The following is a 24,274-nucleotide window of genomic DNA, read 5'->3' as shown; positions in this document are numbered from 1 at the left end:
CCCATGTGATTATTTTACTTGTTGTTCTCTTTTTAAAAGTGAATAAAGCCATGATAACCCTGTGGCCCATGTGATTATTTTGCTTGTTGTCTTTTTTTAAAAGTGAATAAAGTTATGATATCTTTGTGGATTCCTTTACGTTAATGTTGTCTTCATAGTTTATATTTTTTAGTTTTTTTGTTTTCCTTATAGTTAGCCTATGGATATTTATATGGTTAAGTTTGTTTTGATTATGAACATTCGTGCTTTAAGTTAAATGTGATCTTTTGAAATAAACCGAGGCGCGCCATTTAGCAAATTTCATGGCCCTCGCAAAGTGCAAACGCGCAGTTACTTTAGACGCATATTTAATAAAATTACTTTCTTAAATTCGGGTGCGCATTTATGTGATCCAAATCAAATCTCAACGACGTTAAAATATGTTAAAAACTACAGGCACATTGATTGTGACGTGGTCCGAGATGCATGTCCACGACGTTGCAATTCTTTAAAAATAAGAGCGGGATGAGCCTCGCCGAAGAAAAATACAAAATTGCGGGGCCCTCAGTACATATTTTCTTTAAAAAATTGCTTAGACTTCGGGATGGACCGTTTAGCAAAACTCCACGGCCCTACCCAGAATGACAATACGCTAGTTGCTGTAGACGCACCTTTAATAATTTATTTTCCTTAAACTCGGGTGCACATTTATGTGACCCAAATCCAAATCTCAACCGAGTCGAGATATGTCAACAACCACGGGTGCATTGATGTAACGTGGTTCAAGATATGTTTTCACGATGTTGCAATTCTTGATAAAAATAATAATAATGACAAAAGCGGTTAAAAGTTAAAATTCGCACATAAGTTCTATATGTATAAAATCAGATAATCAAGCCGAATATGACAGTTGAGCGACCGTGCTAGAACCACGGAACTCGGGAATGCCTAACACCTTCTCCCGGGTTAACAGAATTCCTTATCCGGATTTCTGGTACGCAGACTATAATATGGAGTCATTCTTTTCCTCGATTCGGGATTAAAATTGGTGACTTGGGACACCCTAAATCTCCCAAGTGGCGACTCTGAAATAAATAAACAAATCCCGTTTTGATTGTCCTTTAATTGGAAAAAACTCCCTACGTACCCTCGCGGGGGCGGAAAAAGGAGGTGTGACAGAGCCCGATACATGTTTTATATGATAATTAAGTTGAATCTGTGAAGTTTGGTAAGAAATTGGAAATTTTAATGTTCTTGAGTGATTTGATGAATATGAGGCTTAATTCATAGTTGTTGATGTTATTTTGATGATTTGATCGCACGAGCAAGTTCGTATGATATTTTTGGACTTGCGTGCATGTTTGGTTTGGACCCCCGAGGGCTCAGGTGAGTTTTAGATAGATCTCGGAGTGAAATTGGACTTAGGAAAATTGTTGTTATGGTGCAGGTCCAATTGCGAAGCCTTGCTCGCAAATGCGAGATCACATTTGCGAAGAAATATCGCAATTGCGATGATGGGTTTGGGCAGGGAACCTTCGCATTTGCGAGGCTTATGTCGCAAATGAGGCATTAGCAGGCACCGAAATTGCGAACATTTATTCGTATTTGCGAAGAAAGTAGAGGCATTCCTTTTTTCGTAATTGCAAAGCTTTGGCCACAATTACGAGTTTGCATTTGCAAACAGGACATCACAAATGCAATATATGCGCCTGTGCAAATTGTAACTTAGTCGAAAATTCTTCATTTTCCAATTCCTTCAAACCCTAAGCTCTCTTGGGAGATTTTCCAAAGAAACGTTCTTCTCCAAATCGATTGTAAGTCATTTCTAACTTATTTTATTTAATCTATAACATCTTTTCACATGATTTCAACTCAAAATTAAGGGTTTTCATGGAGGAATTGGGTGTTTTGGGTAGAACTTAGGATTTTCAAATTTTGGGGATTTAGACCTCGATTCGAGGTCCGATTTAAAAATAAATTATATATTTGAGTTTGTGGGTGAATGGGTAATCGGGTTTTGGTTCGAACCTCGGGTTTTGACCATGTGGGCCGGAGGTCGATTTTTTATTTTTTGGAGAAATCTTTAGAAAACCTATTTCCATGCATTAGAATTGATTCATTTGGCATTTATTAAGTAAATTATGGCTAGATACAAGCGAATTGATGGTGGAGACAAGAGGTAAAGAGGTAGTTGAGGCTTGAATTGTGTTTGTGGCATTGAGGCAAGTGTTTGGTCTAACCTTAGCTTGAAGGATTAAGAGTTGTGTCTTATTTGTTATGTGTTAATTGTTGAGTATGACGTATAGTCATGGTGATGAGTATTTATATGTCGGTGTCAAGCATGCCCGTGAGACTTATACTATGATCAATGTGACTTCATTTCGTATTGTTCATGCTTTATATGATGATTTCTATTGGTGAACAAGGCTTGTGGAAGTATTATTGGAAATTAAACATTGTGGAGCGTTGGCTCAAGTTGATAATTGAGTTGTGAAGTAATTGTGGAAAAGAGAAGAGATTTATGGTATTGTCTCCCTTGCTGGGGTGTTATTGTTTTTGATATTATCTCCCTTGCCGGGATATTATTACTCATGATATTGTTTCCCTTGTCGGGATATTGTTGTTATGCTATTGTTCCCTTGCCGGAAATTAATTGTTATATTATTGATTCCGTTGCCCAAATTGCTTTGTGATTATTGCTTGGGTGAGGAAAAGTGTAAAGCATGAAGGGTGATATCGTGCATGAGTTTGAGAATGTTAATGCACGGAGGGTGATATCGTGTCGATATTGTGAGGTAAAAGCACGAAGGGTGATGCCATGCTGCACGATGTACAATGTTGTGCCATAATATGAGCAATAATGCACGAAGGATAATTCTGTGCCATGATTATCTGAGGTAAAAGCACGAAAGGTGATGTCGTGCACGTGTTATTGAGTTCTTGATTCTTGCTGATAATTGAATCATGGCTTTCTTTACATCCTTCTATTGGTTTTCTGTTGTTACCTGATATTCCCCGCAGCATGTTATTCCCCTCCTATCTTTAACTGTAAATTTCTACCTTTATTTTTTTGTTGTATATGATTTAACTGCATAGGTTTATTTGGTAGTCTTGTCCTAGCCTTATTACTACTTTGCCGAGGTTAGGCTAGGCACTTACCAGCATATGGGGTCGGTTGTGTTGATACTACACTCTGCACTGTGTGCAGATCCCGGAGCTACAGCTTTTGGACTGCAGTGAGGTTGCTGCCTTCAGTCCATCAGGCCACCCGAGGCAGTCCTGTAGGCGTCCGCAGGCCTTGGCGTCCCCGTCTTGTCTAGTTTTTCTTTTGTTCTTTATTATTTCAAAGACAAACATGTATCTATTTTGTTCGGACCCTATTTGTATTATTCCTAGACAGTCTATGAAATTGTGATACCATTTCTGAGTAGCTTTTGTTTATGGATTTGTATCGATTTTCTTTCAAATTGTTACATTTCATTCTTTTGTTTTATTATTTTCGCTGTTTATATAATGTTAATTCACAATTGTTAAAGAATTCAAAATGGAAAAGGTAATATATTTGGAATGATAGGCTTGCCTAGCTTTCACTAGTAGGCGCCATCACGACCAAAGGATGGAAAATCCGGGTCGTGACAATTATTTAATTACGTGGCATTTTTATTGAGGAAGTCCCTTTAATAATGGAAAGCGGTTAAAGTTGGGTTACTCTTGTCTACTGTAATGACTCAACAATCGTTTTAATATTTAAAACCCCGATCCCCTATTAACTGCATTCCTTATGTTTGTTTCTACTATTATGGGTTGCCGGGAGGATTTATTTGACGTTTCGGAGAGTTTTGGGGAACTTAGTCCCTAAATGAGAGTTTAGGTTTAGAATTTGGACCGTAGTTGGAACAGCATGAAGACGGCCTCGGAATGGAATTATGTTTGTTCTGTTAGCTTTGTTGGGTGATTTCGAGCTTAGGGTCGTGTTCGGATTGTGTTTTGGAGGTCTGTAGCTAATTTAGGCTTGAAATGCCGAAAGTTGAATTTTTGAAGTTTCCAGTTCGATAGTGAGATTTTTATCCGAGAGTCAGAATGGAATTCCGGAAGTTGGAGTACCTCCGTAGTGTTAAATGTGACGTGTGCGCAAAATTTCAGGTCATTCGAACGAGGTTTGATAGACTTTTTGATCGAAAGCGTAAATTTAGAGTTTGGGAGTTCTTAGGCTTGAATCCGTGGTTGATTCGTCGTTTTGATGTTGTTTTAGGTGTTTTAAGGAATGGTATTGAATTGGACAGTGGTACTAGATTTGTTTGCATTTTTAGGTCAAGGTCCCGGGGGCCTCGGGATGGTTTCAAATGGTTTTTGGAAGAATTGTGAGTTGTTTGAGCAACTTCAGCTACTGATATTCTATCATAACCGCACCTGCGGTTGGGTCCCGCATGTGCTTAGCCACAGAAGCGACGACATCATCGCAGAAGCGAAAAAGGGGAGGAATAGCAGGAGCCTGTGTATGGGGAGTCACAGGTGCGGAAAGCTGAGTTTAGTGATTTGTCGCAGATGTGACCTTTGTTCTACAAAAGCGGGACCGCAGTAGCGGATTAGCTGGGCAGAACATATAAATAGTTGCCTTCGCGAATTTGTGTTATTTTCACCTCTTTTCAAACGGGAAGAAGCCTTGGAGAGCATTTTCAAGGGTGATTTTCAGAGGAATTAGTTGGGGTAAGGTTTTTGGTCCCTAACTCGTTATTGATGTGATTTTTATCATTATAAGCATGAAAGCTTAAGGAAAATCAATGGTAATTTGGGGGTTATAGCTTGATTAATTAGAGAGCTTTGAGTGATAATTTGAGGGACCATTTGAGGTCCGATTTTGGTACTTTTGATATGACTGAACTCGTGAGAGTGTGAGGATTCTGAAAATGTAAATTTTACCCGATCCGAGATATGGTCCCAAGGGGAATTTTGGTCATTTTACCTAATTTTGTGTATTAGTTTAGAATTTCTTTGTAGAATCAGTTACTTGAAGTGTTATTTACATTTTGCAATTGAATTGAATAGATTTGGGCCATTTGGAGTCGTGTACTCGTGGCAAGAACGTGGTTTCGGGTTGACTTTGAGCCGGTTCGAGGTAAGTGGCTTGCCTAACCTTGTGTGGGGGAACTCCCCTTAGAATTTGGTATTATTGATATTTGAAATGCCTTGTACGTGAGGTAACAAGTGCGTACTTCTGCTAATTGTTGAAAAACCCGAGTTTTATTAAGTAATTTTAATTGTGTTTCTTTTTTTTTCTGTATATACTACTTGCAAGTTAAGCCTATTGTTAGCTTAGGGAAGCATGTCTAATTGACTTAATTGCCTTACTCTCTCAAACTGCGTTATTTGCATTATGTGCAACATGCTAGACTTGAAAAACATGTTTACCTTGGTATGGAAGTTAAATTGAATTGTGTATTCTTTGTGTTGTTGTTGTGTATTTACTTTGGGACTACGGGACGGTATCCCGAGAGATCCCCCTACATGTTTACTTTGGAACTAAGGATCGGTATTTCGGGACATCCCCTTGTACTTTTACATTGGAACTGCGGGACTGCACCTAGTAGATTCCCCCTGTACTGAGTATTTATATTTGGGACTACGGATTGGTATTCCGGAAGATCCCCTCTCATTATGAGTTGGACTACGGGACGATATCTTGGGAGATCCACTAGATATTTATATTTGGGACTATAGTACGGTATCCTGGGAGATCCCTAGTTGTTATCTCTATGTTGAGTTGTATTTCTTTCTGTGTTTACTTTGCCTCAGTGGTAGTTGTTGTTGTTCTTTCTATCATGTGTTACCTTTATTGTTGTACCTATTTATATTGTTTTGTTCTGCACTGTTAAACCTTGTTTTTCATTTAACCTTAGTAAGGACCCCACCTTCCTCGTCACTACCCGACTGAGGCTAGGCTTGGCACTTATTGAGTAACGTTGTGGTGTACTCATGCCCTTTATGCGCATGTTTTTCATGTGCAGATCTAGGTATTTCCACTTAGTTTCATCATCCTTAAGGCGAGAGGACTCTCCCAGAGACTTCGAGGTATATCTGCCACGTCCACAGACCGAGGAGTACCTTTCTATTCTCTCTTTGAGTATTAGCCCTTCTGTACTTATTTTGTTAGACATTCTGGAGTTGGAACTTGTAGACATTCAAAGGCTTGTCGTTTCACGAGATTCCGGGTTTTGGGAAATGTTGTTATCTCAGAGAGTTGTATTGTATATGCCGAGCGACATCTTATTTCCTTTCATTATTTTGGCTTTTAATTATTTCTTTTGCAAATTATCTTATTTCCCGCATTTGTTAAGCTTAACTAGTTGTAGAGACTAGGTGTCATCACGACAGATCACGGAGGGCGAACTAGGGTCATGACAAGTTGGTATCAAAGTTCTAGGTTCATAGGAGTCATAAATCACAAGCCGATTTATTAGAGTCTCGCGGATCAGTACAGAGACGTCTGTACTTATCTACCAGAGGCTATGTAACTGTTAGGAAAATTCCACTTCATTTGATTTTCGTGTCGTGCGAGATTTTGATATAACAATTCTAAACTTCTGTCTTCTATTCTCTCACAAATGGTAAGGACACGTGCTACTGGAGGTGACCAGACACCCGCACCCCCTACTAGAGCTGTCAGAGGTCGAGGCCGAGGTAGAAGCCGAGGTAGAGGCCGAGGACGCACACGTGGTACAGCTAGAACACCCGCGCGAGCTATCGCCGAGAAGCTATCAGCAGTTCTAGCCCGAGCCCAAGCACTTGATACGCCTACTAGTACTACTACTCTAGCTCTCCAGGAGACTTTTGCATAGTTTATGAGCATGTACACCACTCTGGCTAAGGCAGGGTTGCTTCCCCTTGCTGCAGCTGCATCTTAGGACGAGGAAGGAGCACAAAATCTCGCCGCCCGCACTCTTGAGCAGTGAGTGAATGTTGATCAGGCCTAGAGATTATTCATGTACTGCATGCAGTCCCACATCAGCCCGAGAATGGGGCAGCGGCTTCCGAGGATGAGCAGCAGAGACTTCAGAGGTTCAAGTAGTACAAGCATCCTGTATTCAGTGGTTTAGTATCAGATGATGCCTTGGGATTTCTGGAGGAGTGCCATCGTATCCTTCGCACTATGGGTATATCAGGATCAAGTGGGGTTTCTTTCACTACCTTCCAGCTTTGAGGAGCCGCCTACCAGTGGTGGCGTACTTATGAGTTGGACAGTCCAGCCGAGGTAGCATCCCTTATTTGGAATCCATTATCAGATATGTTCCTAAGAGAGTTTGTTCCTTGGAGCTTCAAGGATGCTTGGCGCATAGAGTTTGAGGATTTGCACAAGGGCACTATGACTATTTCGGAGTATGATGTCTGTTACACTGACTAGGCATGCACCAGCCTTGGTTGCTACAGTTCATGAGAGAGTTTGCCGGTTTATTGAGTAACTTATTCCCAACACCAGGTCTAGCATGGATCGTGAGTTGGATATGGATATTTCTTATCAGTAGGTGGTGAGCATTGCTAGGAGGATAGAGGGTATGTATGCTCGGGATAGAGAGGAGAGGGAGGCCAAGAGGTCTCGAGAGTCGGGCCATTATTTTGGTGCCCGAGTTCCGGCTGTTGTTCGTCATGGTAGTGTTTTATGAGTCTCCCCATTCATTCAGTTCTTTCTGCAACTAGTGGTATTCCAGCTCCTCCCAGACCTCAGGAGCCTTATTATGTACCTCTAGTATCTAGCGTGCCTCCTGCACGGGGTACTTTCAGTGGTCAGTCTAGCATACCTGGTCAGATCCAGTCACAGCCATCACGTCCTCCCAACGCTTATTTTGAGTGTGGTGACACATGGCACATGGTGAGGGAGTGCCCCAGAATTAGGAGGGGTACACCTCCATAGATTTCTAAGCCACAACGTGCCCCGCAAAGTTCCCAAGCTATGATCACAGCACTAGTTGCTACCCCACCTGCCCAGCGAGCTAGAGGCGGAGGTGAGGGAGATAGAGGTCTCCCTTGAGGGGGAGGCCAAGCTAGATATTATGCTTTTCCTGCCCGTACCGAGGTTGTTGTCTTCGATTCTATTTTCATAGGTATTGTCATGGTTTGTCATAGAGATGCATCGGTTTTATTCGATCTAGGCTCCACTAATTCTTATGTGTCTTCTTATTTTGCTCTGCATTTGGGTGTATCTCGGGATTCTTTGAGTTCCCCTATTTTTGTTTCTATTCCTATGGGAGATTCTCTTGTTGTGGACCACGTTTATCGGTCGTGTTTGATTGCTCTTAATGGTTTTAAGACCAGAGCCGATTTGTTATTGCTCATCATGGTAGATTTCGATGTTATCTTAGGCATGGACTGGTTGTCGCCCCATTATGCTATTCTTGTCTGTCATGCCAAAACTGTGACGTTGGCTATGCCAGGTATTCCGAGAGTTGAGTGGAGGGGTAACTTAGATCATGCTTCCTGTAGAGTTATTTCATTCCTTAAGGCTCAGCGTATGGTTGACAAGGGGTGTGACGCGTATCTAGCATATGCGAGAGATGTTAGTATTGATACCCCCATAGTTAATTCAGTCCTAGTAGTACGGGATTATTCTGATATGTTTCTAGTTGACCTTCTGGGTATGCCACCCGATAGAGATATTAACTTTGGCATTGATCTATTGCCAGGCACTCAACCCATTTCTATTCCTCCTTATCATATGGCCTCTCCTGAGTTGAAGGAGTTAAAGGAGCAGTTGCAGGAATTGCTTGACAAGGGTTTCATTAGGCCCAGTGTATCACCTTAGGGTGCTCCTGTCTTATTTGTAATGAAAAAGGATGGTTCTATGCGTATGTGTATTGCTTATAGTCAGCTGAACAACGTTACAGTGAAGAACCGTCATTTTTTGCCTTGTATTGATGATTTGTTTGACCAGCTTCAGGGTGCACGAGTGTTGTCTAAGATTGACTTGCGTTCAGGGTACCATTAGTTGAAGATTTGGGAGCCAGATATCTCGAAGACTGCTTTCAGGACTCGGTATGCTCATTACGAGTTCCTTGTTATTTCATTTGGGCTGACCAATGCCGCAGCAACCTTTATGCATTTGATGCACTCTGTGTTCCGGCCATATCTTGATTCGTTCGTCATTGTCTTTATTGATGATATTCTGGTATATTCTAAGAGTCGGGAAGATCATGAGTAGCACCTGAGGACAGTGCTTTAGACTTTGAGGGAAAAGAAGTTATATGCATTGTTCTCGAAATGTGAGTTTTGGTTGGATTTTGTGGCCTTCTTGGGTCATGTGGTGTTGAGTGACTGTATACAGGTGGATCCGAAGAAAGTGGAGGTAGTGTAGAGTTGTCCCAAACTATCCTCAGCTATAGAGATCTGCAGTTTTCTTAGCTTGGCGGGTTATTATCGTTGATTTATTGAGGGGTTTTCATCTATTGCAGCACCTATGACCAGGCTGACCTAGAAGGGTTCTCCGTTCTAGTGGATGGAAGAGTGTGAGGCGAGCATTCAGAAGCTCAAGACAGCTTTGACTGCAGCCCCAGTTTTGATATTGCCTACAGGTTCGGGGTCTTATACTGTCTATTGTGATGCCTCGAGGATTGGCCTTGGAGCGGTATTGATGCAGGATAGTAAGGTGATTGACTATGCATCCCGACAGTTGAAGGTTCATGAGAAGAATTATCCTGTCCATGATCTCGAGTTAGATGCTATTTTTCATGCCTTGAAGATCTGGTGTCATTATTTGTACGGTGTGCCTTGAGAGATTTATACTGATCATCGGAGTTTTCAGCACTTGTTCAAGAAAAAAGACCTTAATTTGTTCTAGAGGAGGTGGTTAGAGTTGCTGAAGGACTATGATATCACTATCTTGTATCACCCGGACAATGCCAATGTTGCGGCCGATGCTTTGAGTCGCCAGGAAGAGAGTTTGGGGAGCTTCTCTTATTTACCAGCAGTAGAGAGGCCCCTGGCGTTGGATGTTCAGGCCTTAGCTAGCCAGTTTGTGAGGTTTGATCTTTCGGAGCCCAGTCGGGTTCTAGCTTGCATGGTTTCCCAGTCTTTATTATTTGATCGTATCAGGGAGCGTTAGTTTGATGACCCTCATTAGCTTGTCCTCAAGGACAAGGTTCATCACGGTGATGCTAGAGATGTGACTATTGGTGATGATGGGGTATTAAGGATGCAGGTCGGATCAATGTACCCAATATTGATGGGCTTCAGGAGTTGATTCTAGAAGAGGCCCATAGTTCGCGGTATTCCATTCGTCCGGGTGCCACGAAGATGTACAAGGATTTGAGGCAGCACTATTGGTGGAGGTGGATGAAGAAAGATATAGTTGGGTTTGTATCTCGGTGCCTCAATTTTCAACAGCTGAAGTATGAGCACTAGAGACCGGGTAGATTGCTTCAGTAGATAGAGATTCTGGAGTGGAAGTGGGAGCGGATCACCATAGACTTCGTAGTTGGACTCACATGGACTTTGAAGCAGTTCGATGTCATTTGGGTGATTGTGGATTGGCTGACCAAGTCTGTGCACTTCATTCCTATGTGTACTACCTATTCTTCAGAGTAGTTGGTGGAGATTTATATCATGGAGATTGTTCGTCTGCATGGTATCCTAGTTTCCATCATTTCATATGGAGGTACTTAGTTCACATCATGGTTCTGGAGGGCCATACATCATGAGTTGGGTACTCGGGTGGAGTTGAGTACAACATTTCACCCTCAAACGGACGGACAGCCCGAGCACACTATTCAGATTATTTGAGGATATGCTCCATGCGTGTGTGATTGAGTTTGGAGGGTCTTGGGATCAGTTATTTCCATTGTCGGAGTTTGCCAACAATAATAGCTATCAGTCCAGCATTCAGATGGCACTGTATGAGGCTTTATATGTTAGGCGGTGTAGATCCCCGATGGGTTGGTTTGAGCCGGGTGAGGCTAGATTATTGGGTACAAAATTAGTTCGGGATGTTTTGGAGAAAGTTAAGGTGATTCAGGATAGACTCGGTACAGCCCAGTCTAGACAGAAGAGTTATGCGGACCAGAAGGTCCGTGATGTTTCCTATATGGTTCGAGAGCGGGTTCTGCTTTGGGTTTCGCCTATGAAAGGTGTTATGAGATTTGGGAAGAAAGGGAAGTTGAGTCCGAGGTTTATTGGTCCTTTTAAGATATTGTGGTGTGTTAGGGAGGTTTCTTATGAGCTTGCCTTACCTTCCAGCTTGGCAGAAATTCATCCGGTATTTCACGTTTCGATGCTCTGGAGGTATCACGGTGATCCGTCGCACGTGTTAGATTTCAGTTCAATCCAATTGGATAAGGATCTATCTTACGTTGAGGAGCCAGTGGCAATATTGGACAGGTAGGTTTGAAAGATGAGGTCAAAGAACATTACATCAGTGAAGGTTTAGTGGCGGGGTTAGCCGGTCGAGGAGGCGACCTGGGAGACCAAGCAGGATATGCGTAGCCGTTACCCTCATCTTTTCACCACTTCAGGTATGTCTCTATGCTCGTTCGAGGACGAATGAATGTTTAAGTTGGGAGGATGTAATGAAACAGCCAGTCGTTTTAAAAATTAACGCCATTATCCCCTATTAACTGCATTTCCCATGTTTGTCTCTACTATTGTGGGTTGTCGGGAGGATTTATTTGGGGTTTTGGAGAGTTTTGGGATACGTAGTCCCTAAATGGGAGTTTAAGTTTAGAATTTGGACCGTAGTCAGAACAGTGTGAAGACGACCACGAAATGGAATTCTGTTGGTTCTGTTAGCTTCGTTGGTGATTTCGGGCTTAGGGGCGTGTTCGGATTGTGTTTTGGAGCTCTGTAGCTAATTTAGGCTTGAAATGCCGAAAGTTGAATTTTTTAAGTTTCCGGTTCGATAGAAAGATTTTGATCCGAGAGTCAGAATGGAATTCCGGAAGTTGGAGTAGCTCCGTAATGTTGAATGTGACGTGTGTGCAAAATTTCAGGTCATTCAGAAGAAGTTTGATAGACTTTTTCATTGAAAGCGTAAATTTAGAGTTTAGGAGTTGTTAGGCTTGAATCCATGGGTGATTCATCGTTTTGATGTTATTTTAGGTGTTTTAAGGATTTGTATAAGTTTGTGACAATGGTACTAGACTTGTTTGCATTTTTGGGTCGAGGTCCCGGGAGCCTCGGGATGGTTTCGGAAGGTTGTCAGAAGAATTGGGATTTATTTGAGTAGCTTTAGCTACTGATCTTCTGTCATAACCTCACCTGCGCTTGGGTCTTGCAGGTGCGTAGCATCAGAAGCATCGGCATCATTGCAGAAGCAGAAAAGGGGAGGAACAGCAGGAGCCGCAGAAGAGGGAGCTTTACCGTTAAAATGATACCGCATCTGCGTTTGGGGAGTCGTAGGTGCAGAAAGCTGAGTTTAGTGATCTGTCACAGATGTGGCCTTTGTTTCGCAAAAGCGGGACCACAGGTGCGGTCCCATGACCGCAGAAGTGGATTAGCTGGGCAGAATATATAAATAGTTGTCTTCGCAAATTTATGTTATTTTCACCTCTTTCCAAACGGGAAGAAGCCTTGGGGAGCATTTTCAAAAGCAATTTTCATAGGAATTCGTTGGGATAAGATCTTTGGTCCCTAAACTCGTTATTGAGGTGATTTTTATCATTATAAGCATGAAAATTTAAGGAAAATCAATGGTAATTTGAGGGTAGGGCTTGATTAATTAGAGACCTTTAAGTGATGATTTGAGGGACCATTTGAGGTCCAATTTTGGTACTTTTTATATGTCTGAACTCGTGAGAGTGAGAGGATTCTGGAAATGTAAATTTTACCCGATTCTGAAACGTAAGTCGGAAAGGCGTTTTGGTCATTTTACCTAATTTCGCGTATTAGCTTAGAATTTCTTTGTAGAATCAGTTACTTGAAATGTTATTTACATTGTGCAATTAAATTGAATAGATTTGGGCCATTTGGAGTTGAGTGCTCGTGGCAAGAACGTGGTTTCGGGTTGACTTTGAGCCGGTTCGAGGTAAGTGGCTTGCCTAACCTTGTGTAGGGGAACTCCCCTTAGGATTTGGTATCATTGATATTTGAAATGCCTTGTACGTGAGGTAACGAGTGCGTACTTGTGCTAATTGTTGAAAAACCCTATTTTCTTTAAGTAATTTTAATTGTGTTTCTTTTTTTTCTTATACTACTTGCAAGTTAAGCTTGTTGTTAGCTTAGAAAAGCATGTCTAATTGATTTAATTGTCTTACTTGCTCAAACTGCCTTATTTGGATTATGTGCAACATGATAGGCTAGAAATACCTGTTTTACCTTGGTATGGAATTTAAATTGAATTGTGTATTCTTCGTGTTGTTGTTGTGTGTTTACTTTGGGACTACAAGACGATATCCCCGGGAGATCCCCCTACACTTTTACATTGAAACTACGGGACTATACCCGGTAAATTCCCCCTGTACTGAGTATTTATATTTGGGACTACGGATCGGTATTCCGGGAGATCCCCTCACATTATAAGTTGGACTACGGGATGGTATCCCGGGAGATCCACTGGATATTTATATTTGGGACTACGTGACAGTATCCTGGGAGATCCCGATTGTTATCTCTGTGTTGAGTTGTATTTCTTTCTGTGTTTACTTTGCCCCGGTAGTAGTTGTTGCTGTTATTTCTATCCTATGTTACCTTTACTGTTGTAGTTATTTATATTGTTTTGCTCTACAATGTTAAACCTTGTTTTTCATTTAATCTCAGTAAGGACCCAACCTTCCTCGTTACTACCCGACTGAGGTTAGGCTTGGCACTTACTGAGTACCGTTGTGGTGTACTCATACCCTTTCTGCGCATATTTTTCATGTATAGATCCAGGTATTTCCATTCAGTTTCATCATCCCTGAAGCGAGACGACTCTCCTAGAGACTTCGAGGTATATCTGTCGCGTTCGCAGACCGAGGAGTCCCTTTCTATTCTCTCTTTGAGTATTAGCCCTTCTGTACTTATTTTGTTAGTCATTCTGGAGTTAGAACTTGTAGATATTCAAAGGCTTGTGGTTTCATGAGATTTTGGGTTTTGAAAAATGTTGTTAGCTCAGAGAGTTGTATTGTATATGTCGAGCGGCATCTTAAATATTGTTTCCTTTCGTTATTTTAATTTTTTTTAATTATTTCTTCCGCAAATTATCTTATTTCCCGCATTTTTAGGTTTACCCAGTCGTAAAGACTAGGTGCCGTCACGATAGTTCACGGAGGTCGAACTGGGGTCGTGACATCTACTTTCTCAACAGTAAGGACGTATTTGTATCGATAGTGAAATATGGAATAAACGTGGACAATTTGCTAAAGCAGAGGGTAAATATGCCTTTTTGCCCAAAAGAAAATGTGATTGTGGTTCCCAAAATCACATGACCCCTCCCAAAAGCTCTATCGGCACTTAATGAACTATAACTCATATAACTCCTAGTTATCTTATTCACTATATAGGCAAAATATTCTTAAGGATAATGTATGCACAACTCTAGCAAAATTCTATTGTACATATTATTTTTTTAACAAATTCATCCATTCATATATAAAATTCCTTCAACACTGCCGGAATCGAAAATTTCACAATAGCTTATACCTATACTAATCATTGAAAATACATTCATAGAAGCAGACTGGCATACATCACAACATTATTTATTTCACATGCTGGCTAGCTAGAACAAGCCAATATTGCCAAATCGTCATCACTCAACACAAACACAAACATTATATATATATATATATATATATATATATATATATATATGTATATGTATATATATATGTATATGTATATGTATACCTTCAACATAGAACTTCTATTTCTTGAGAAGGTGACCTTCTACATCTTTGGTGATATCAATGACCACACCCATGAAAGCAAGGGGCTCAGGGGTATCTTCAGTTTTCTTCTCGTACACAAATGTCCATGTAGTCCACTGGTCTTCAATAGATATGCTAATAATGAAGGAATTATACAATTCTAATAAATCTCCTTCAATTACTTTCCAAGTGCCTGATTTCTTCTGAGGATCGGTGGCTTCAATTATATGCTTCATAAACTTCTCTCTTCCATCTATAATCATTAAAATACAAAAATAATATTTAACTGACCAATTTCTCATAAAAGATATAAATATTTACAAAATAATATCTTCATATTTCTTTTCTGCCTTTGTTTTTTATTTTCATTTCTACAAAAATTATCCGAATGGAATTATTTTTATGAATCTCAAAAGAATTATTAAGCAATGATAATAATATAAAGTGATTATAAATAATAATAATAACAATTTATGAAACTTTTGAGTGACAAAGATTAATAATAATGTCAAAGCGTTAGTTGGAGCAAGCAAAGTAAAATTAACAGTTAACATAGTTTTAACTGAGAAAATGACTTCCACCTACAAGTGAAAAGAATTTTTTTTTTCCTTTTCTCAAAATATTTCTTGAAAAATGACCTCCGTAATTTTTATATATAGAGAAAGAGAGGCAGGTGGGGATGTGTGTTACCTTCGTTATATATCTCGCTAGCAACCAAACCAACCTTTCCGATTACACCTTCATGAATCTCAAAATGTTTGATTTTACTAGGGGTTATGTTGGGTATAAGATGAGTATTAATGTGAAAAATATCATAAACAGAATGTCCTTCACACTTCACCTCCATTGAAACAATCAACTTTCCATTCACACCCATATTTTCTTCTCCTAGGAATAGCAATAAGTTGTGAAAATTAAATAAGTGGTGAAGGCTTTATATAGATTTTAGTTAGCTTTGAAAAGCTAGCTAGTAATACAAACCTTTATCCATCACATATCTATATCATGTATTTTAAAAAAAGCAATATCTTTGTCAGACAAGTGGTAATTAAAGTTTTAGTTACATGTGTTGCATGTATTTCTATTACAAGAGACAACAAAAATTCAGTGCAATCTCACAAAATAAGGTCGGGATAAGATAAAATGTACGCAGACCTTAACCTTACTTTGTAAATGTAGAGAGACTATTTCGATAAACCCTCGGCTCAAGGAAAAAATAAAAAGAAGCAGACACAGCAAATGGTAACAACAAGAAGATAAGGTGGTAAGAGAGTTGCATGTGTTTTCTATCAATAAAAAATGTATAGAAGAAAAATAAACTATTGTAAAATAGCAATTAATCTTAAAATTAATGCAATATTTGTTTAAATGATGAAAATGAATGTTATTACGTTGATACAGTAGCTGAATTCAATATTTTCCAAATATGCAAAGATGATGAATATATGAGATACAAATATTCTAATTGTTGAATTTCACCTAATATTTCTTTGTAAACGATATTCTTGGTATGTATACTCCTTCTGTCGCATCGGTGTTGTCTCATGATTAAAAGTTTTTGTTAACATTAAAAAAACTGTGTTGAAAGTGCAACATATTATTGCCTACGTGAAAAATCTTGTTATGCACAATATCTTGTGCTAACCTAATTAAGGATTCTTTGGACAGTTTTAGAAAAATAATGTGACTTTTTAGAAATTAAGAAATATATTAATTAAGATGTTATATGCAATGTATCTTGTGCTAACCTAATTAACAGACTCTTTAAACAATTTGTTTTTGGGGCGACTTTTTCTAAAACTACAGAAATATTACAAATGCTGAACGAAAGAGCAGTTTTATGCATATTTTATTAGAACAAACATAAAATGCCCTATTGTAAGGAGATGATTTAACATTTAAAAAGTCTGAGACTTTGTCACATTTATTGGTACAACGCAAACCAAATAGAGCTATATGCTCCCTTCGCATTTCACGTAGACTGTCAAACCCTTTTGAGATTGATTGATATAGATTGATAAGGGAGGTATATTTGTCACCAAGGGAATTCATTAAAAAAAAAAAAGTTAACCACCTTTAATATATATACATAAAAAGAATTTTAATCTTATATACTTAGTATAATTTCTCAGTCACAATAAGATAATGCAATTAACGCCTCAACTTTATGGCATTATATGGAAATCCTATCTCATGAAAATTGTAAAGAGAGTTTAAACCTAATAAATGGTGAAACCCATACATAAAAACAGAGGTATGCAGCGCCTCGATTTAAACTTTATGAATTCTGACTTTTAGGATAGTCACATTAGATGTTAGTAATTGAGTTCTGAATTTAATTTTTGTATGTATGTAGTTGATTTATTAACACAAATTAGGATTTAGATTAAAGCTACTGAATTTGACTGATACCCCTATAGTTTGGCCCCTGCATATGGGTCGCTTATAATAAGAAAACTAGAAAGAAAGTCGAGACTCTAATTTTCTTGATTGTTTATACCAGAGCATATATTAAAAAAAAATTAACCTAAATAACCACCAACACAAATGCTTAAATCAAAAATAGCTAATAGATGTATAATGTATATATAATTCATTAATAATAACATATATAATTTATGTATACTAACTAAGAAAAATAAATTGTTGATTCGATCGGCTATTTGTGTAAGATCCCTTAAAAAACAAAAAGCATGTAGATAGTTGTTAGATGCCTATTTTAATAAATACTCTTTATATAGTCAAAGTACATTACATAAAAATGGGACGGAAGAAGTAATAAGTTTTAAAGTCTAACATCTTAAACAAAGAGCCAAAGAGGATGCTCTACTGATAGAGAGACGAAGAAAGCAAGGATTTTAATTATTTGACTTTCTTGGTGTCACGATCCGAAATTCTCACTTTCGGAATTGTAATGACGCCTAACATTTTACTTGCTAAGAAAGCCAACATTAAGTAATCGTTAAGCCAATTTTTAATCAATACCAATAAATACAGAGTCATTTAAGCCAAATAGAAACCAAAACTAAGTGCGGAATAAAATAAAACCCATAATATCTAATACAAATCTGGATCTGGAGTCACAACTCACGAGCTTCTAGAATTTTACTACAAATAGAGTCTGAAAGAAATACAACTGTTTAAAAGAAAAGAAACAATGAAATAGGAAAAGTAGAAGGGGACTTCAAGGTCTGCGAATGCCAGCAGATCTACCTCGAATATCTGAATGAGTATATCCAAGCTGTTCCAACTCACGGACAGCTAGGGCCGACACCGAAATTTGCACAAGAAGTGCAGAGTGTAGTATGAGTACAACCGACCCCATATACTCTGTAAGTGTCGAGCCTAACCTCGACGAAGTAGTGACGAGGCTAAGGCAAGTCGCTTACATTAACCTGTACGCAGTAATAATAATATGTACAAGATGACGACAAATAGAAGCTAAACATGTACTATTGGGAGGGGGACAAGCTAAGGGGATACAAGATACGAGAAATACAATGGAAATGATAACCAGAACAGTCAATATGACTTTAACCTGTAAAAACTATGAAGAGAATTGCACGACATCACCCTTCGTGCGTTTACTCTCAACCTCACAATGAATCAATGATACTGCACGGCATCACCTTTCGTGCTTTTACTCTCACTCACAATATAAATCAATAGAAACAGCACGGCATCGCCCTTAGTGCATTAACTCTCATAACATGACACAGCATCACCAACCGTGCATTAACACTCACAATATGGCACACATCACCCTTTGTGCATTAACACTCACAAACGGTACGACATCACCCTTCGTGCATTATCACTCTCCCTTACCATATAATAATGAACAAGTAATAACAGGGAGATAGAATAACATGAACAAGCCTTACTTCAACAATGGTTCCACAATACTAAATCTCAACTTTGAAATCAATACTCAATTATTACCAAAAACTCATAAACACGATAAAACCGATCAATTTAACAAATAACTAGTCTAAGAATGGATATCATGATCAAAGTAAGCAAAAATTACAAGAAACAAGTCTCACCCGCATGTGTTAACCCGACAACAATGCATAAGTACTCGTCACCTCACATATACGTTGTACCCAACATCTAAACAAGTAGCAAATAGACAAACAAGTCCTATTCTCTCAACTCAAGGTTAACCACGACACTTACCTCGCTCCAAACACCAAACTCAAAGCTCAACCACAGCTTTGCCTTTCAAACGCATCTCTGAATCGATAGAAACTAGCAAATTACAAACCAAACGATTCAAATTATGCCTTCGGAAATACCCACGATTAAAAAGAATTTAATTTAGGTCATTATTGAAAAAGTCAACAAAAGTCAACTCCCGGGCTCGGTTGGTCCAAACCCGAAATTCTGACCAAAACAAGATTACTTATTCAACTTCGAGCCCGGTTATGAAATTTATTTTTGAATCCGACCACAATTTGTGGTCCAAATTCCCATTTTACAAAAATCCATAATTCTATCCAAACCCCCAATTTTCACCATGAAAACACAAGATTTTTGGCTGAAATCTTAGGAAATGTAGTGACAGATTGAAAGAAACTAGTTTAGAATCACTTACCAATGACTTGGGGAAGTAGAGTTCTTTGAAAAATTGCCTCTAGGGTTTTTAGGTTTGAAAATTTGAGAGAACGAACAAAAATCCCGTCTAACTCCCATTTTGATCAATTGCAAATGTCGCATTTGCGACCTGCGAACTCCGCAAATGCGAAGAAACCTTCGCAAACACGAAGTCTTTCCCATCTCTGCTTTCTTCGTAAATGCAAAGAATCGTTCGCAAATGCGAACTTTCACCTTCCGCAATTGCGATTACTGCTTGCCCCAGTCCCACTTCGCAAATGCAAAGCTTTGTTCGCAAATGCAAACTTGAGTGCACAAAAATTGAAGCGCGCCAGAAATGTTCTAAGTCCAAATTTCACTCTGTAACCTATCTGAAACTCACCCGAGCCGTCGGAGCTCTAAACCAAATATGTACACAAGTCTAAAAAAATTATACGAACTTGCTTGCGTGATCAAATTGCCAAAATAAAATACCTCGAATTATGAATTGAACACCAAATCAAATGAAATTTTCAAGAAAACTTTGAAACTTCTATTTTCACAATCGGACGTCTGAATCACGTCAAACCAATTTCGTTTCTCACCAAATTTGGCAAACAAGTCATAAATATAGTGTTGGACCTATATCGGGTTCCGAAACCAAAATACGGACCCGATATCCATTGATCAAACATTTCAAAGTCATTAAGCTTTGAACTTTCAAATTTCAACAAAGTCTGATAACTCAGACTAGAGATTTCCGAATTCGATTTCGGGTATACGCCCAAGTCCTAAATCACGATACGGACCCATGGGACCGTCAAAAACACGAATTCGGGTTCGTTTGCTCAAAACGTTGACCATAGTCAGCCAAAATGGATTTCAAAGCAAAACAAATTCATATTTTTATCAGTTTTTAACATAAAGACTTTCCAGCAAAATACCCGGAGACCGCATGCATGCAAATCGAGAAGGTTTAAGATGAGGTATTTAAGGCTTCAAAGTGCATAATTAGTTTCTAAAACATAAAATGACCTATCGGGTCATCACACTTGGAAAAATTTAAAAGCAAAGATTTAATTATTTGACTTTCATGACAAATTTATTAAAGAGTCATATCTATTTGTTTAATTTCCTTTCCCTATTATCTATTAGGTCACATGCCTATTGTGTGTGAGAGACGATTGTAAATGGTGTCCTCTCAAGATTTGCAAAATATGATCTGAATCTTAATTTGTTCAATATAATCTCTTTGTCCAAGTCATTTTTACTGTCTGAAATTGTTGCACTTTAAGTTAACATTTTTATCTCTCGATAAGCAGATAAAATGGAATTGCAAAAACGTGCAACCAAAACAAACAAACAAAAGTGTGAAGTGTGGATTTAGCTACTTGTGTAGTAAGATATTACGGTTTAACATAATTACAAATAAAATTTTACTAGACAGAATTAAGACTCGTGCTGATGTTAAGTCGATCCTATATACCTAAGGCGGGATAACCATAATCTAATTAGATTAAGACCCTAATAGGTGGGCAAGCATCGCGTATTGCACATATGACCATGATGAATTATATGAGTTGGTTCATTCGGTATGATTAGAATACTAGGTGCAGACCACGTGAATTTAAGACGTGACATTTACATTTTCGTTCGATTGCCCTTTGCAACTCCAATTTATCAACTTATTGAGAAAGAAGTTTCTTACTTAAAGTGCAAAAAAGAAATTGGAAAAACTAATGAAAAATTAATAGAACCATTTCTGATCATATTTTGCAATCTTGAAAGTACATTATTTTGTGGCAGAAATATGAGCCATCATCTACAATCCCCTCTCTCACACAATAGGCATATGACCTAATAGATATTAGGGAAAGGAAGTTAAACAAATAGATATGATACTTTAAATTGGCCAAGAAAGTCATATAATTAAAACTTTGCTTTTAAATTTTGCCAAGAAAGTCAAATAGTAAGATGTCAGTCCTTAAAGCTTATTAGTAGATATCGACATTAGCATTTAGCAGTTTTCTCTTTTTCTTTTATTAGCATCTTTAACGTTGGGTCCTCCGATCCACTTTACAACTCTTGTACGACAACAAAATGAAGAAATTAATTGCAAAAAAGAAGAAGAAGTTAGTAGTAACTAGGGATGGCAAAAGGGCTGATCAAGTCGGATATGGGCGAGTCAAAAATGAGTAATGCAAAAAACGGATAAATTATCCGACCCGATCCATATTTAATGCGGGTAAAAAACGGGTTAACCGGCGGATAATATGGATATCCATATTATACATGAATTCTTGAATATGATCATTGTGAGCACGTGATTTTTGCCCTATATATGAATAATTCCCAAAAATTCAAGATAAAACAATTTCTTTATTATTTCACAATTTTGTGAATTTTGTGCTATTTTCTGATAATTGTTTGCATTTATTTTTGCATTTTAATTCATATGAAAAATGCAAAAAATATATTTGCATTTAGGATCTAATTTCAGGTTCTAGGATTAATTAGGGGTTAATTTGTTTTAGAACAAAATCGGAAGAAAATAACCAAAAATAGTTCATTTTGTGTTTTACTTGTGAATTTGTCACGAAATAGTGTTAAATAATTTTGGGAGTTAATTAGTTAGCTTTGAAATACACTAGGGCTTTATTTTAATTTTTGCACCTTTTTAAAAAGTCAGAAAAATAATACAAAAGTTGCCTTTAATTGGAAAATCAAGTTGGGCCGTTTTGGCATTATTACCGTTTAGCCCAAATCAGCACCCCCGTCGACCCAGCCCAAGTAGTCCCAACCTGATCCAGTCCCCATCACATACGATACGACGTCGCACAATTTACATCCAAACCGGCCCAAATTTACATCGCACAATCCTCAGACCCCCTCACCCCTAATCCCCAACCAAAATCCCTCAAATCTTAGTGAAACTCAACGAATTGCGGATCTAGGGTTCATGGGTCGAGCCTGTTTTGGGAGGTTTCAAAGTCACTTGATGTTTGGTTAATGCTATATGCCTATTTCTGATGAATTAGGCAAATAACATCAACGGGAAATCAATTTCGACAAGGCGGCCTTATGGGGTCCGAACTCAGTGAGTGTTTCTTTTGTTTTTTATCATTTTTTTTGTTGGTTTCATGAGTTGTGGTTCTTGATAGTTTAATTAAATCTTGCTTTAAGTTTCTGGGTAATTCTATTTTTAGTCTAGCTTAATAATTCAATTGTCGTTTTATTTCTGTTATAATAAATGTTAGGAATAATTGTGATTACACATTTTTTTTAGTCAACTCTGTTTTCAATCTCTATATTAATTCTTTATTCGAGATTAATTCTATTTTGGGTCCTTATGTGTTTTTGATTTGGTGTTCAAAGGTTTTGCTGATTGTTGTTCGGTTATTTTAGTTCATGTTTGGCTTCAGTTTGATTAGTCGTCTAACTAGTTCTAATTAGTTTAGTTTGTTTTGGTCTGATTAAGGCTGAATTGGACTCTTTGGGAGACTATAATTGATTTGTAGTTAGGCTAACAGAGGGTTTGAGTCAGTTAGTTAGGGGTTTGAAGCTTAGCTTGTTTGGGTAGTAATTTCAGGGAGGAAATAAGGGTAGTTTAGGCATGGAAAAGGGTAGTTGTATTAAGAATAGTAATTTCAAAACTAAGATAAGGGTAGTATAGGTATTGTATAGGTAAAAGAACACCCTAGGACCTTCTAGAATAAGACTTTAGTGTAGATTTCAGTAAACTTAGGGCAGTAACTTGAGAAACAAGACAGAAATTGAAGGACTAATAGGGGAAATCTGAAATTAAAAGAGGAAAAATGTGTGAGTGCCATCTAGAACATTCTACCCTATTTGCGGACTATAAAAGGCAACCCCAATGCCTTCATTGAAGGGGACCCCTGAAAAATTCCCCAAGGAAGCTCCTCTCTGATTTTTCAGATCTGAACTTGAAGTTCAAAATATTCAAAAATTCCAAAAAAAAAAAACAAAAACAACAGAAAATCTAATAGAAAAACCAAAAAAAATAGTTATTATTCCATTGGAATTTTCAGTTCAATTTCCAGTTTCCTAGTTTAAAATCGGATAGGCTGTGGTTTCAGAGAAATTTGAGATGGTTTCGCATGAGATTAGGTTTAATTAAGCTAAGTTTGATTGATCTTGGGTCTGGTCGAAAGTGTTGAGTTCATTCTGAGTGATTTTCAAGGTTATTTGGTCTGTTTTGAAGTTGATTCAAGTTTATCCATCACTTCGTCTGATTTTCAAACTTCTTTCTGGGCTATACTTCGATTTTCTAGGCTGTGTATTTGTTGCTGTTTGGTTATCTCAAAGTGTTGTTGCCTGTTATCCACTACTGCTGATCTTTTCTTCTTCTTTGAATCTTCATATCCAGGTACACGACTCGAGATCTCATGGCCGTAGGTTCACATGATTAGAACATGAAATAAATTAAGATTGGTTCTATTGTTGTAAATTCACTACTCCAGTTAGCTTTGCTATATTTGAAATGTCCTCTGTTGTGTTTTTTGTAGTAATTCGTTGACTGTAATTGGACTTAGACATCAGCTTAATTGTGTAGGATAAAATTAGTTCGGGTAATCATTTGAACTAGATTCGAACAGAGTTTGTTGTATATTTTGGACTGAAATGGGACTGTATGAACAAATGGACTTTTAAATTGAATTGGTTGTCTAAACTTGTTTTAAAATTCTGAAATTAGACAGTAGGCTGTAGTTTGAAATGCCACGATTCGTGATTAACTCAGTATGTTATCTAATTTAAGTGGATTGTTAGGCTAGTTATAATAGATATTTTCATTGGGCTTAGTTAATTCGGTTCAGGTTTCGTGCAATGCAATTGGTAAGATCAAAAGGAAAGCTAGCGTAAGAATTGGTTCTGAG

The 24,274-nt window shown here is 38.2% G+C and overlaps 1 protein-coding gene and 1 long non-coding RNA gene across 2 annotated transcripts; one reads left to right on the top strand and one right to left on the bottom strand.

The window, feature by feature from the left end:
* Positions 1-14,709: 14,709 nt before the first annotated feature.
* LOC107798378 (kirola-like) lies at positions 14,710-15,693 on the bottom strand. Its single transcript, XM_016621353.2, has 2 exons — positions 15,495-15,693; positions 14,710-15,057 (listed from the first exon to the last, which is right to left on the bottom strand). Exons 1-2 carry the CDS (start codon positions 15,679-15,681, stop codon positions 14,801-14,803), a joined length of 444 nt encoding a protein of 147 aa, XP_016476839.1. The 5' UTR covers positions 15,682-15,693; the 3' UTR covers positions 14,710-14,800.
* A 6,549-nt stretch (positions 15,694-22,242) lies between these two features.
* LOC142175677 (uncharacterized) lies at positions 22,243-23,994 on the top strand. Its single transcript, XR_012704762.1, has 2 exons — positions 22,243-22,476; positions 23,767-23,994. It is a non-coding gene; the product is annotated as an uncharacterized LOC142175677 (long non-coding RNA).
* Positions 23,995-24,274: the final 280 nt, after the last annotated feature.

Source organism: Nicotiana tabacum, chromosome 22 (assembly GCF_000715075.1).
Source record: "Nicotiana tabacum cultivar K326 chromosome 22, ASM71507v2, whole genome shotgun sequence".
NCBI classification, from domain to species: Eukaryota; Viridiplantae; Streptophyta; class Magnoliopsida; order Solanales; family Solanaceae; genus Nicotiana; species Nicotiana tabacum.
Note: the sequence above shows the minus strand (reverse complement) of the source record. Positions and strands in the feature narration are given on the sequence as shown.

Bases quoted from the DNA above. Each gene is read 5' to 3' on its own strand.
- LOC107798378 (XM_016621353.2), bottom strand. From the start codon at position 15,681: ATGGGTGTGAATGGAAAGTTGATTGTTTCAATGGAGGTGAAGTGTGAA. The intron at 15,058-15,494 runs GTAACACACATC...TAATGATTATAG, and splicing joins TAGCGAGATATATAACGAAG to ATGGAAGAGAGAAGTTTATG.